At 39.0% G+C, this 14006-nt stretch overlaps 1 protein-coding gene across 1 annotated transcript in view; it reads right to left on the bottom strand.

Moving 5' to 3' along the window:
- Positions 1–14006, bottom strand: part of LOC138852890 (uncharacterized) — a 74954-nt gene that overhangs the window by 25569 nt on the left and 35379 nt on the right. Inside the window, exon 3 of the mRNA XM_070086417.1 lies at positions 6093–6212. Within this exon, the coding sequence (XP_069942518.1) occupies positions 6093–6212 (120 nt within the window). The remainder of the gene's footprint in view (positions 1–6092; positions 6213–14006) is intronic.

Raw genomic sequence — 14006 nt, 5'->3', positions numbered from 1 at the left:
TTTTTTCTCTCTCATTATACACAGTGTGCTGCAGGATCTGTTTTATGTGGTGCACACATACCACATAGATGTATTCTCTCATATTTAGGCCCAAATGTACCACTCACAGTTTATCAGAGTGAGCTGAGCTCATGGCGTAGATCTACGGTTTGGACCCTGAACATAAAGCCGTAGATCTACGGGACGGACCCTGAAAGGGTTAAAAAAAAAAAAAAAAAAAAAAATCTTAAAGAATTAAAGATAATATTTTTGTGAAGGTAATAAAACAAAAAAAAAGTTTTTTTCTGCTCAGTACTTACCGAGATACAGCGGCAGGAAGTTGACTCAAAATGACCGGGTGGCGGCAACATCAGTGACTTCCGCAAAATCGCATTTTTTTTTATTTTATGTTTTTTATACTTTTTTCTTTTCTTTTCTAATTTTTTTCTTTTTCTAGTAACATCTGTGGCCTGTGAGACCAGTATAATGTATATTGTATAAGTGTACACTCATTGTATTCAACACAATAACTGCACTAATTTGTTTATCATTATATTGCTTACAAAACTTGTTTACAAGTTTATTGTAAACAAAATGATGAAAATATTAGTGCGGTTATTGTGTTGAATACAACGGTACCATATAGTACCATATGGTACAATGATGCAATAGGATGCAATGGTACCATATAGTACTATTGTACCATATAGTACAATGGCACATGATACAATGGTACAATATGATACAATGGTACTATATGGTAGAATATGGTACAATGGTGCCATATGATACAATGGTACCATATGGTGCAATGGCACCTTATGGTACCATATGGTGCAATGGTACCATATGGTACTGTTGTATTCAACACAATAAACACACTAATATTTTCATCATTATTTTGTTTACAATAATTGTTTACAACAAAAATATGCAAAAAATGCTGTATATTAGTAATGTTCTATTATATATTTACAAATGTACAGGAACTTGACATATTACTTGAGGTGGATGACAGAGCGCTTTGTCTTGGAAACTGCTGAGTCAGTAGCTAGCTTGTGTTGCCACTCACTCAGTCTTGGCTGGTGCCTGCTGCCACCAACACGTCCTATTGACCATATGGTACATCATACCATATGTTACAGGGTACCATATGGTACATTGTACTATATGGTATAGGGTGCCATACAGTACAGGAAAACATATGGTGCAGGGTACCATATGATACAGGGTACCATATGGCACAGGGTACCATACAGTACAGGGTACCATATGGCACAGGGTACCATATGGTACAGGGTACCATATGGCACAGGGTACCATACAGTACAGGACACCATATGGTACAGATACAAGGATCCCTATGGAAATAAGTCACCCTGACTTTTTTGGGTTATCCTAGGATTTTATACATATGCTGCTATGAATAATAATCCATGTAATTGTATTTCTGTACACCTGAATAAATTTACTAAAGTGCATGTGGCATCGTAAGTAAGTTTATTTAGGTATACACAAATAAAGTTACATAGAATATCATACTTAGCAACATATATTTGGAGAACCTAGGATAACCCAAAAAAGTCAGACAGACTTATATCCATTAGGGTCCCTGTACCCTGTACTATATGGTACAATGTACCATATGGTATAATGTACCATATGGTATAATGTACCATATGGTACAATGTACCATATGGTACAATGTACCATATGGTACAATGTACCATATGGCACATTGTACCATATGATACAACTGTATGACATGGCACAAATGTACCATATGGTACCATTGTACCATATGGTACAATGGTACCATATGGTTCAAGACCATAGAATTCCTCTTCAGCTCCACTTCCATCAGTCTTAGAACTGTAAGTTGTGAAGAGGAGAGTCAGAAGTCGCCCGGAGAGTGAGTGGGGGACGATGAACAAAGCTACTTTGGCGGCGTTCCCACAATGCCATGTGGGTGTCCAGATTTTTTCTATAGTGTGCACACTGACCACCCAGACCCATTCTCTCAGATGTAGGCCTACCAGCCTTCTCGCGCTAAATTTGACGCTGCTAGAATTTTGGCATAGATCTACGGTTTGGACCCTCAACGTAAAGCCATAGATCTACGGCATGGACCCTGAAAGGGTTAAACCAAAAACACTGTCAAAGTTTTTTTTTTCTCATTACGCACTGTGTGCTGCAGGATTTTTTTATGCTGCGCACACTGACCACATAGACCCATTCTTTCATGTGTAGGCCTACCAGCCTTCTCTCACTAGATTTGAGGGCGCTAGAATTTAGGTGTACTAGTACGTCAAAAACCTTGGTGCGTAAGTCGTACTAGTATGTCAAAAACCCTGGTGCGTAAGCTGTACTAGTACGTCAGAAACCCTGAAAGGGTTAAAGAGGAGCTTGAGAAGAGGGTTTATATTGGAGTACAGTGGACCCTCGATTATTGGCCGTAATCCATTCCAGAAGGTCGGCCGAAAACTGAAATGGCCAAAAACCGAAATAATATTTCCCATAAGAATTAATAGAAATACAATTAATCTGTTCCAGACAAAAATATTCACACAAAAAATTATTTTTTTTTAACAATTATATAGGATTGTGGATGAATGGTTCAGAGAACCGCCATGTTGATAAATTAGACACACTTGCAACTCTTGGGTATCTTTATTGAGGAAACGTTTCGCCACACAGTGGCTTCATCAGTCCATACAAAGGAGAATCGTGAAGAACGGGAGGAGAATGAGGTAATCAGTCCCTCAACCTTGAGTCGATGTGGTCAGTCCATCAATCTTGAATAGAATACAGCATATGTGCGGAGAAGTTGCTTATATACCGTAGGCAGGAGAGATGCAGCAGACGTAGGTGGTGTCACATTTGTTCAATGTGGAAGTAGGTCATGCCCAAGGGTTAGGCAAGCGAAGAATTCCCAAGTATAAAGATCCCAAGAAGTTGCAGTGTCTGACAGGATTGGGAATTCTTCGCTTGCCTAGCCCTTGGGCACGACCTACTTCCACACTGAACAAATGTGACACCACCTACATATGCTGCACCTCTCCTGCCTATTGTATATAAGTGACTTCTCCGCACATATGCTGTATTCTATTCAAGATTGATGGACTGACCACATCGACTCAAGGTTGAGGGACTGATTACCTCATTCTCCTCCTGTTCTTCATGATTCTCCTTTGTATGGACTGATGAAGCCACTGTGTGGTGAAACGTTTCCTCAATAAAGATACCCAAGAGTTGCACATGTGTCTAATTTATCAACGTGTCGGTTCTCTGAACCATTCATCTACAATCCTGTCAGACACAGCAACTTCTTGGGATCTTAATACTTGGGAATTCTTCGCTTGCCTAACCCTTGGGCACGACCTACTTCCACATTGAACAAATGTGGCACCACCTACATCTGCTGCACCTCTCCTGCCTACAGTATATAAGCGACTTCACTGCACATATGCTGTATTCTATTCAAGATTGATGGACTGACCACATCGACTCAAGGTTGAGGGACTGATTACCTCATTCTCCTCCTGTTCTTCACGATTCTCCTTTGTATGGACTGATGAAGCCACTGTGTGGCGAAACGTTTCCTCAATAAAGATACCCAAGAGTTGCACATATGTTTAATTTATCAACAATTATATAAATATTACATCCCTTTATTGAAGACTAATGCTGGCTTCTGGAAGATAGGGAGGAGGATAGAGGGAGGGCTTAGTGTTTGGATGAGTAATTCCCCTCCATAAGGACTTCAGGTACCAAGACCTTATCCGTGGTTACTTCCCTTCTTGGTCTTTTAATGCCACGAGGACCAGCTTGAGAGACACTGGACCCATCTCACAAAATAACTGTCCAGAGTGCCCTGTTTCTGGCATCGGAGGTAACGCCATTTGTATACATAGACTGGTGTTTTATAATTTTTCTGGCATTTTCAATAATAAAAATATCAGTTTAAGGAACTGTGGGTGGGTGGGTGGGATGCTCATTGGATGTTAGCCCTCAACCCCCAACAACAACAAACTCTCACACACATCCTAAAACAAACAATATACCAGTGTACCAACTAAACGGATGCACAAATACATATGAAGTAGGTGTTGTATACACATTACATTCAGGTTCCTTTTATCTTTTAACTTTTATTATGCAAAGGAAGATGAGCAGAGGTTATATAAACACTGGGAAGGCCCCTCACATGGACAGGTGCTGTTCACGTCAACCCTCTCAATTTGTATATAAACACTGTCTCCAGCATGTTCACATTTGAGCACAGTAAGTTTATTTAGGCTCAGGTACACATAAGTACAATTATCATACATAGTGTAAATTACCAAGGATAACCCCAAAAAAGTCAGTGGGGCTTATTTATACGAAAATACAGTGGTACCTCGAGTTTCGAACAACTCCCAACTCGAACAATTATGTAAGTGTATTTTTGTAAGTGCATTTTTGGGGACTAATCTAATTTACATTATTCCTTATGGGAACAAATTCATTTGGTATAGACACTCGAACAGCCTTCTGGAACGAATTAAGTTTGTAACTCGAGGTACCACCGTACTGCTTGTATTGACTGGTATGCAGAAATCAACTAATTTAATCACAAACACAGATATGAGAGTTGTATGGGACACACATTTATGGACCAATGAGAGGTGGGATGGGGGTGGCAGGGGAAGAAGCTAGGTCTCCCCCACAGACAACAGACTGACCCATAGGCAGGCTGCCCACAAGCCCACTAGATGGATGGAAAAATCCCATGGTCCAGCTTGCGATGCTCCAAATTTCCTCCCCAGAAGTGGCACTGTGTTAGTCGAAAATATGCCACAATTTTGCAATAGTGTAATGGAAAAAACGTGGTAAAGGAACACATGTTAAATGATGGTCTACTGTACGTCCCCATGTGTTTTAAACACGTCTTCCTTGATCCCATCTATTCCAACTGCTTTACTCACTTTCATTTTGTTCACTGCCTCATGCACTTTGCCCATACTCACATTCGACACATCCTCACTCCTACATGATGTTATGACTCTCAGTTCAAATTAATTAAATAAAATATTCTCATTTACCTTGTTTGGTGAGTGCTATTTCAACAAAATGCTATTAAAACAGAAACCAAGATCTAACTGCATGAGAAAAAGTGACCAGTCATATGTGCCAAGTATGGAGAGAGTCCAGTGTTTTGGGAGAGGCTGATCATCACCCTTTGTTGTCATGCTTGGAAATGTCACATGTGTAGTGTCTCTGTATTTACTGAATGATTCTGGATATTTTTATCAACCCATCTTGTCCCTGAATATTAACCATGCCACATAAAAGGAATACTAGTGATGCTGGACACAAACAAGAAAAAGAAGCATGAAACCCTGACGTTTTCAAAAATATTAAGTTTTCAGATATGTAGGGGAACATTATCATAATTACAACATTCTCATGCCTTTAACAGTCATGTAACTATTCCAGTTGTATTTCTACAATAGTTGAACACGTTTGTGCGTGATAATGAAGTGCAAAAAAAGTTTTTAAACAAGAAAATTGTGTAGTGACAGACAGTGAAAAGGTTAAGGGTTAATAATATCTGTTGGCTCATAGTCATTCATTTACATAAAACATGTGACTTTTGCTTGTTATATGTAGGAAAAAGCTCTGCACACACATATAACTCAGCTGGTTCCTAAGAGACAGAAATTTTTGACATACCTGTCATTTCTCACCAAGGTAGGTGACCCAAAAATGGAAAAACATTCACCATCACTTATTCTCTAGCTGTCTTTCCAGAAGTTTTAAAGACATCACAATTCCAATGACACACTGAACAGTAGCATCTTTATGCATCCTTCAGAGTGCAGACACTATACTTCCTATTTCCAAACTGAGGTCCAATTAACATGTTTTCCTGAATTCCTTCATAGATGTTGCCATACTCATACTCCAACACAAGTCAAATCCTAAAAATCATTTGTCTCCATTCACTTCAATCTAATACATATCTATGTGCACATCTACAAACCTTGGCAGTAATAAATATTATCATGTGCAGTAATAATATGAAACTTTATATACAGATTTTAAGAACATTTTTAGAGGAGGTTACATACCTTTTTAACACACTTAGCAACAATCTGCTTGTACTCTTCCTTGTTTACGGACTTGTCGCGATAGTAAGGGTCTAACCATTTCTTAACTTCCTCCACCACTTTAACTTCTAAGGCAATCTTCTGCAGAAGTAAATACAAATTAGTTATATCTTGTTTATGCAAAATTAATGAGAGTAAGGTATTATTTGGATTACTGTGTAAGCTAATATTGTGAGGAACTGGTTAGAGATGGTGTATATACCTTGGTAAACAGAACATAATTATGTATGTGTATTTAGGCGAGACATAACTACAGTGGACCCTCAGTTAATGATATTAATCTGTTCCAGAGAGCTTGTCCTTAACCGATTTTATTGTTATCCAAATTAATTTTCCCCATAAGAAATACAGTGGAACCTTGAAAATCGAACGTACCAAATATCGAACGTTTCGAAAATAAGACCATTTTTTCGGACAAACTGTGTACCAAAAATCGAACGCGTTTCAAATTTCGGACCGCTGGGTACGGGACCTGTCCGCGTCCCCACGCAGGTGCCGTGAGCAGTCTAGCTTTGTTTATGCTTGAGTGAACACTAACCTGCCCTCTCATTCACACATTTTACGATTATTTCGTTGTGTTTAGTGCTTGTGGGACTGTGAAATAAGCTGCCATGGGCCCAAAGAAACTTGCTAGTGGTACCCCCGTGGTAAAGAAAGTGAGAAACACCATAGATGTGAAGAAGGAAATAATACAGAAGTATGAGAGTGGTGTGAGACTTGTTAAGCTTGCCACAAGCAACAAGTTCAGTGACAGAACCATGTCCCATTTTAGGGAAATGTTAAAGAGGCGCCAGAAAAAGAGGACTGTGGACAGTTATTTTGTGAGAAAGGGGTCCAGTGACTCTCAAGTTGGTCCTAGTGGCATTAAAAGACAGAGAAGGGAAGTAACCTCAGAGAGGGCTTTACCTGAAGTCCTCATGGAGGGGGATTCTCCTTCCAAACACTAACCCCAACTCCCTCTCTCCTCCTCCCTATCTTCCAGATGCCATCACCAATCTTCAATAAGGGTAAGTAAAAATGTTATTTTATATTTTATATTATATGTATGTATTATTTTATATGTATGTTATTTTATATGTATGTAAAACTGTAATTAATCTCTATAAAATGTATTTTTTGTGTGAATATTTTTGGGTTTCTGGAACGGATTAATTGTATTTCCATTATTTCTTATGGGAAATATTGATTCGAATTTCAGACTTTTCGAAATTAGAACTAGCTCCTGGAACGGATTAAGTTCGATTTTTGAGGTTCCACTGTAATGGAAATCCAATTAATCCGTTCCAGACACCCAAAAGTATTAAACGAAATAATTTTTTTTTTACGTGAAATAGACATTTCCCTACACAGAATACAGTGGACCCCCGGTTAACGATATTTTTTCATTCCAGAAGTATGTTCAGGTGCCAGTACTGACCGAATTTGTTCCCATAAGGAATATTGTGAAGTAGATTAGTCCATTTCAGACCCCCAAACATACACGTACAAACGCACTTACATAAATACACTTACATAATTGGTCGCATTGGGAGGTGATCGTTAAGCAGGGGTCCACTGTATAGTGATACATGAAGAATAAAACAATAATATCACACTTACCTTTATTGAAGACATGGTGATGTATGGAAGACGGGAGGAGGGGAGAGCATGGAGAAGTTTACAATTGTTTGGAAGGGGAATCCCACTCCATAAAGACTTCAGGTACCAAGTCCTTATCTTGGGTTACTTTCCTCCTTTGTTTTTTAATGCCACTAGGACCAGCTTGAGAGCCACTGGACCCCTGTCGCTCAAAAAAGTTTTCCAGAGAGGTCTGTTTCTGGCGTATGTTAGGAATTGTGTTGGGAGACACAAGATAGTCCTTCAATATGACACTAATATCAGCTCTACAGCTTATTTATCTAGCACAATTAATCTAATATGACATAATAAACAATATTAATAACAGAGAAACATGACATATACTCTAGAATGAATAAAATACGTCATTAAGTATGTCACAAGTGTTGCTGTGTTGTTGTTGTTGGGTGTATAAGGGCCACTGAGAGCGTAAGCTGTACATAGTGGTGGTGGAGGTGGCAGCAGAGGCAGCAGAAACGGCGATGTTGTGAGTCGCCCTACATAACTCAAACAACATTGGAGGAGTTAGGTTCGTTCTGTCCCACTTCAGGGAAATCTTAAAGAGATGCCAGTAACAGACCTCTATGGACAAATTTGTTGTGCGGAAGGGGTCCAGTGACTCTAAAGCTGATCCTAGTGGCATTAAAGACAAAGAAGGGAAGTAACCCCAGAGAAGGCTTTGCTACCTAAAGTCTTTATGGAGGGGGATTCCCCTTCCAAACATTAATTCCTCCCTCTTTCCTCCTCCTTATCTTCCAGAAGCCAGCATTAGCCTTCAATAAAGGTATGTAATACTTACATAACTGTTAAAAAAAATGATTCTTTTGTGAATATTTTTGTCTGGAACGGATTAATTGTATTTCCATTAATTCTTATGGGAAATATTATTTCAGTTTTCGGCCATTTCGGTCTTAGGCCGAGCTTCTGGAACGGATTATGGCTGATAACCGAGGGTCCACTGTACAGTACCGTGGACCCTCAGTTAACAACATTAATCCATTCCAGAGAGCATGTCTTTAACAGATTCTGTCATTATCCGAATTAATTTTCCCCATAAGAAATATGGAAATCCAATTAATCAGTTCCAGACACCCAAAAGTATTAAAATAATTTTTTTACATGAAATATACATTTCCCTATGCAGAAAACCATGAGGCATTTATTTTATTTTGTCTTTGCAAACAGTATATTAAGATTTTGTATTTACAATAGTGGGTTGCAATGCAAAGAGAGCCTCTATTATGCCTAGGCATTATGGGCCAACTTAACATTATTGGCTTACAGTCTACTTAACACTAAGGAGTATATCATAGTTGTACAGTAGGATAGTAATTATTTCATAGTTGTACAGTAGAATATTAATTATAAATGAATCAAAATTTGTATAAGATAAAGACATATTTATATTCAAAAATGCTTTTTGTGAAAACAATGATTCAATTATATTCCTGTCAACAATGGATAAAAGGTTCAAAGTGATTGTTTCAGTTATGATGTGGGAGTACATAGGTGAGTAAGTGTGTACTGAGTATTTAGCATTTAGTCTAGGGTGATCAATTGGCTTTTGAGAAGAGTCTTAAATTGATTTTCAGATTGGGTTACTTTAATATCTTCTGGTAATGAATTCCATATTTTGGGGCCCTTTATGTACATAGAGTTTTTACACAGTGTGATATGGACACGAGGTATATCAAAAAGAGATCTGTGTCTTGTGTTGTGGTCATGTGTCCTGTTTAAGTTGGTGAGGAGAAGTTTGAGTGGAGGGTTTATATTTGCGTGTATTGTTCTGTGTATGTAGTAGGCACATGAATAAGTATGGATGTTCTTAATGGTGAGCAGATTCAGACTTTTGAAAATTGGTGGAGTATGCTGTTGGGAGTGGGAATTTGTTATCATTTTTACTGCTGCCTTTTGCTGGGTTATTAGGGGTTTTAGGTGATTGGATGTTGTTGATCCCCATGCACAAATTCCATATGTAAGATAAGGGTATATGAGTGAATGGTACAGTGCCAGGAGAGCTGATTGTGGAACATAGTACCTTATCTTTGATAGTATGCCTACAGTCTTGGAGATTTTCTTGGTGATTTGTTGTATGTGTGTCCGGAACTTAAGGCTGCCTTCAAGGTGGATACCTAGGAATTTTCCCTCTGTGAGTCTTGTGACTGATGATCCATTTAGTGTTATGTTAATTGGATCATTTGCAACTTTGTTTCCAAACTGAATGAAATAGGTTTTATCAGTGTTCAGGGTAAGTTTGTTAGTCATCATCCAGGCAGATATTTTCTGTAATTCAGCATTGACTGTGTTTGCTAGTATGACTGTGGGAAAAGTGGGAAAAGACATATGTAGTGTCATCTGCAAATAATATGGGTTTGAGTAGCTGTGATGCATTCAGTAGATCATTGATGTAGATGAGAATGAGGAGTGGTCCAAGTACGCTTCCTTATGGGACTCCTACTGTGATTGGTTGGGAGGAAGAGTGTGCATCATTTGCATACACGTATTGAGTTCTGTTACTAAGGTATGATTTTAGGTAGTTGAGGGAGTGGCCTCTGATACCATAGTGCATTAATTTGGAGTACAGCAGTTCACGGTCGACTGTATCGAAAGCTTTACTTAAATCAATGAAAATGCCCAGCGGGACTTCTTTCTTTTCAAGTGCAGTATATATTAGTTCTAGCATGTGCATGATAGCATCAGTTGTGCTTTTATTATTCCTGAATCCAAACTGACAAGGGTTTAATATGTTGTGTGAAACGAGGTAGGAATAGATCCGTCTACGAATTAATTTTTCAGAGATTTTAGAGAGCAGTGGTAAGTTAGAATAAATGCAGAATAAATGCATTAATAATTAATAAAATGACACTTACCTTTATTGAAGACATACAGTGGAACCTCAGGTTACGAATTTAATTCATTCCGTGGACTTGTTCGTATCCTGATTTGTTAGTATGCTGGGGCAATTTTCCTCGTTTAACCCTTAAACGGTCCAAACGTATATATACGTTTTTTCAATATTTGAAAGTATGTAAAAAAGTGTACATCTTTTTTTTTTTACATTTGAAAATGTGTAAAAAAACTTTTATCTACTTTTTTTGTTATATTTGAAAATATTTAAAAAAAACATAGATCTACTTTTGGAGCACTACGGATTTGAACGTCGATCTATTTGGACCATTTAAGGGTTAAATTAATTGAAATGCAATTAATTCATTCCAGCTGAATTCCTGCTCTTGGGAGGCATGGCAAAATAACCCTAATATCAACTCTACGGCTTGTTTATGTCACAATTCATTTAATATGACATAAACAATATAAATAACATAGAAACCTGATATACACTCTAGAATGAATAAAATATGTTATTACGTGGATGGCGGAGGGAGGAGGATTGTGGTTGGGAGTGGTTGCGCATTCTCGCTATGAAAATGTCAGAGGTATTATAAGAGAAAACGGAGTTTGTGAGGCTAACTGAATTAGATCTGGTATACATACGGCATTTACATAACTTGGAGAAGAAATGCAGAGTGGCATATCCTGTCAGGAGTTCACACTTTTCTTAAGAATTGCCCATCAAGGATGACTCCTTGATGATGGTGAGGGGCTCTTGATTTAGGGAATTGGATCTGTGCTCCAGTTCCCCGAATTAAGCCTGAATACCTCCCCCCCCCAGGCGCTGTATAATCCTACTGGCTTAGCGCTTTCCCCTTGATTATAATAATAATACAGTGGACCTCCGACGTACGATGTCCCCAACCTACGTTAAAACCGACCTATGATGCTTTTCCGAGTAAAAATTGACCACGACGTACGCTGAAAAACTCGACCTACAGCATTCGTCCCGTACGTGTCCACATGTCTGTCCGCCTGAGCATGCCTCAGCTGGCCTGCCTTCAGTTAGTGTGCCAATGTTTACAAGCCAGAGCAGTCGCTCCCAAGCATACATTTGGAATATTTTATATTATTCCATTTTTTTAGTGCTTATAACTGCTAAATAAGCCACCACGAGCCCAAAGAAAGCTTCTAGTGCCAACCCTGTGGTAAAAAGGGTGAGAAATATTATCAAAATACTATCATATCACGGTCAGCTGCTGCAGCTGCTGTAGCACTGTCAGCTGCTGCTGCTGTAGCACCATCAGCTGCTGCTGCTGCTGTAGCACCATCAACTGCTGCTGCTGCTGTAGCACTGTCAGCTGCTGCTGCTGTAGCACCATCAGCTGCTGCTGCTGCTGTAGCACCATCAGCTGCTGCTGCTGCTGTAGCACCATCAGCTGCTGCTGCTGCTGCTGTAGCACCATCAGCTGCTGCTGCTGCTGCTGTAGCACCATCAGCTGCTGCTGCTGCTGTAGCACCGTCAGCTGCTGCTGCTGCTGCTGTAGCACCATCAGCTGCTGTTGCTGCTGCTGTAGCACCGTCAGCTGCTGCTGCTGCTGCTGTAGCACCGTCAGCTGCTGCTGCTGCTGCTGTAGCACTGTTGTTGGTGTGGCTTATCGAGAATACCGAGAAACAACCCCAGAGGGTTAGCCACCCAGGATAACCCATAAAAGACAGTGTGTCATCGAGGACTGTCTAACTTATTTCCATTGGGGTCCTTAATCTTGTCTCCCAGGATGCAATCCACACCAGTTGACTAACACCCAGGTAAACAGGAAAAAATGCCTGGAACTAGTGCTCATATAGGTGAATTTAAGGCCAGCAAAGGTTGGTTTGAAAGATTTAAGAATCATAGTGGCATACACAGTGTGATAAGGCCTGTTCTGGAAGAAAATGCCAAACAGGACCTACATTACTTAGGAGGAAAAGGCACTCCCAGGACAGTGTCTCATCAGTCATTGCTGCATCTTCAATAAAGGTGTCATTTATTCTTCATTTTGTAGAGAAGAAAATGTATATTTCATGTAGTAAATTTTTTTTTTTATACTTTTGGGTGTCTTGCACGGATTAATTTGATTTCCATTATTTCTTATTGGGAAAATTAATTCAAACTATGATCATTTCATCTTACGATGGGCTCTCAGGGACGGATTAATACAGTGGACCCCTGCCTTACGATATTAATCCATTCCTGAGAGCTCACTGTAAGCCGAAATTATCGTAAGGCGAATTAATTTTCCCCATAAGAAATAATGGAAATCAAATTAATCCATGCAAGACATCCCAAAGTATGAAAAAATTTTTTTTTACCACATGAAATATTAATTTCAATACACACAAACTGAAGAAGACATGCACAATTACTACTCTACTAAGAATAGAATACATGACACTTACCTTTATTGAAGATCTGGTGATGATTGATGGGATGGGAGGAGGGGAGAGTGTGGAAATTGTTATTGTTAAGAAGGGGAATCTCCTTCCATTAGGACTTGAGGTAGCAAGTCCTTTTCCGGGGTTACTTCCCTTCTTCTTTTAATGCCACTAGGACCAGCTTGAGAGTCACTGGACCTCTGACTCGGAACAAATCTGTCCATAGAGGTCTGTACCTCCCGTTCCTTCAAGATTTGCCTAAAATGGGCCACAACATTGTCATTGTAATAGTCACCAGCACGGCTTGCAATAGCTGTGTTAGGGTGATGTTCATCCATAAAGGTTTGCACTTCAACCCACTTTGCACACATTTCCTTAACCCTTTCATGGTCCAGAGGCCAAATTTCCAATTGCGCACCAGTGTCCAAGAATTTTCAAAAACTAATTTTGTTATTTTTTCTTATGAAATGGTAGAGAATCTTTTTCTGAAGGTAATAAAACAAAAAGTATGAAATTTGGTGGAAAACTGACAAGATTATGCTCTCGCAAATTTTGATGTGTCAGCTATATTTACGCATCGGCGATTTTGCCGACTTTGACTCCCATTTATGCCAATTGCATTAATCCAGTCGACCAAATTCTTAGCTATTTCACTAGTATTACTTCTATTCTATCGATTGAGCACAAGAAATTGCCAAGTCAACTGTTTCAACTACAAAATAAAGTGATCGGAAATTGTCAATTTGGCCAATTTAATGCAAAGTTCAAAATATTCCAATTTCAAAATAGGGTCCAGAATAAACAATCCAGGCATTCACGGCACTAAACTAGCATTTCCTCTGTTCATTTATTTATTTATTTATTTATTTATAATTTGAGCACACTTACAGAGGTACAAAAAAAAAGAAAAAATACAGATAAGAGCAGCATGCCAAAGCCACTTATACTATGCATAGCATTACGGGCTGGCTTAAAATTAACTTAAGATTAACTAAGCAATGATGAAATCAG

This window comes from Cherax quadricarinatus, chromosome 18, assembly GCF_038502225.1.
Source record: "Cherax quadricarinatus isolate ZL_2023a chromosome 18, ASM3850222v1, whole genome shotgun sequence".
Lineage (NCBI taxonomy): Eukaryota > Metazoa > Arthropoda > Malacostraca > Decapoda > Parastacidae > Cherax > Cherax quadricarinatus.
Note: the sequence above shows the minus strand (reverse complement) of the source record. Positions and strands in the feature narration are given on the sequence as shown.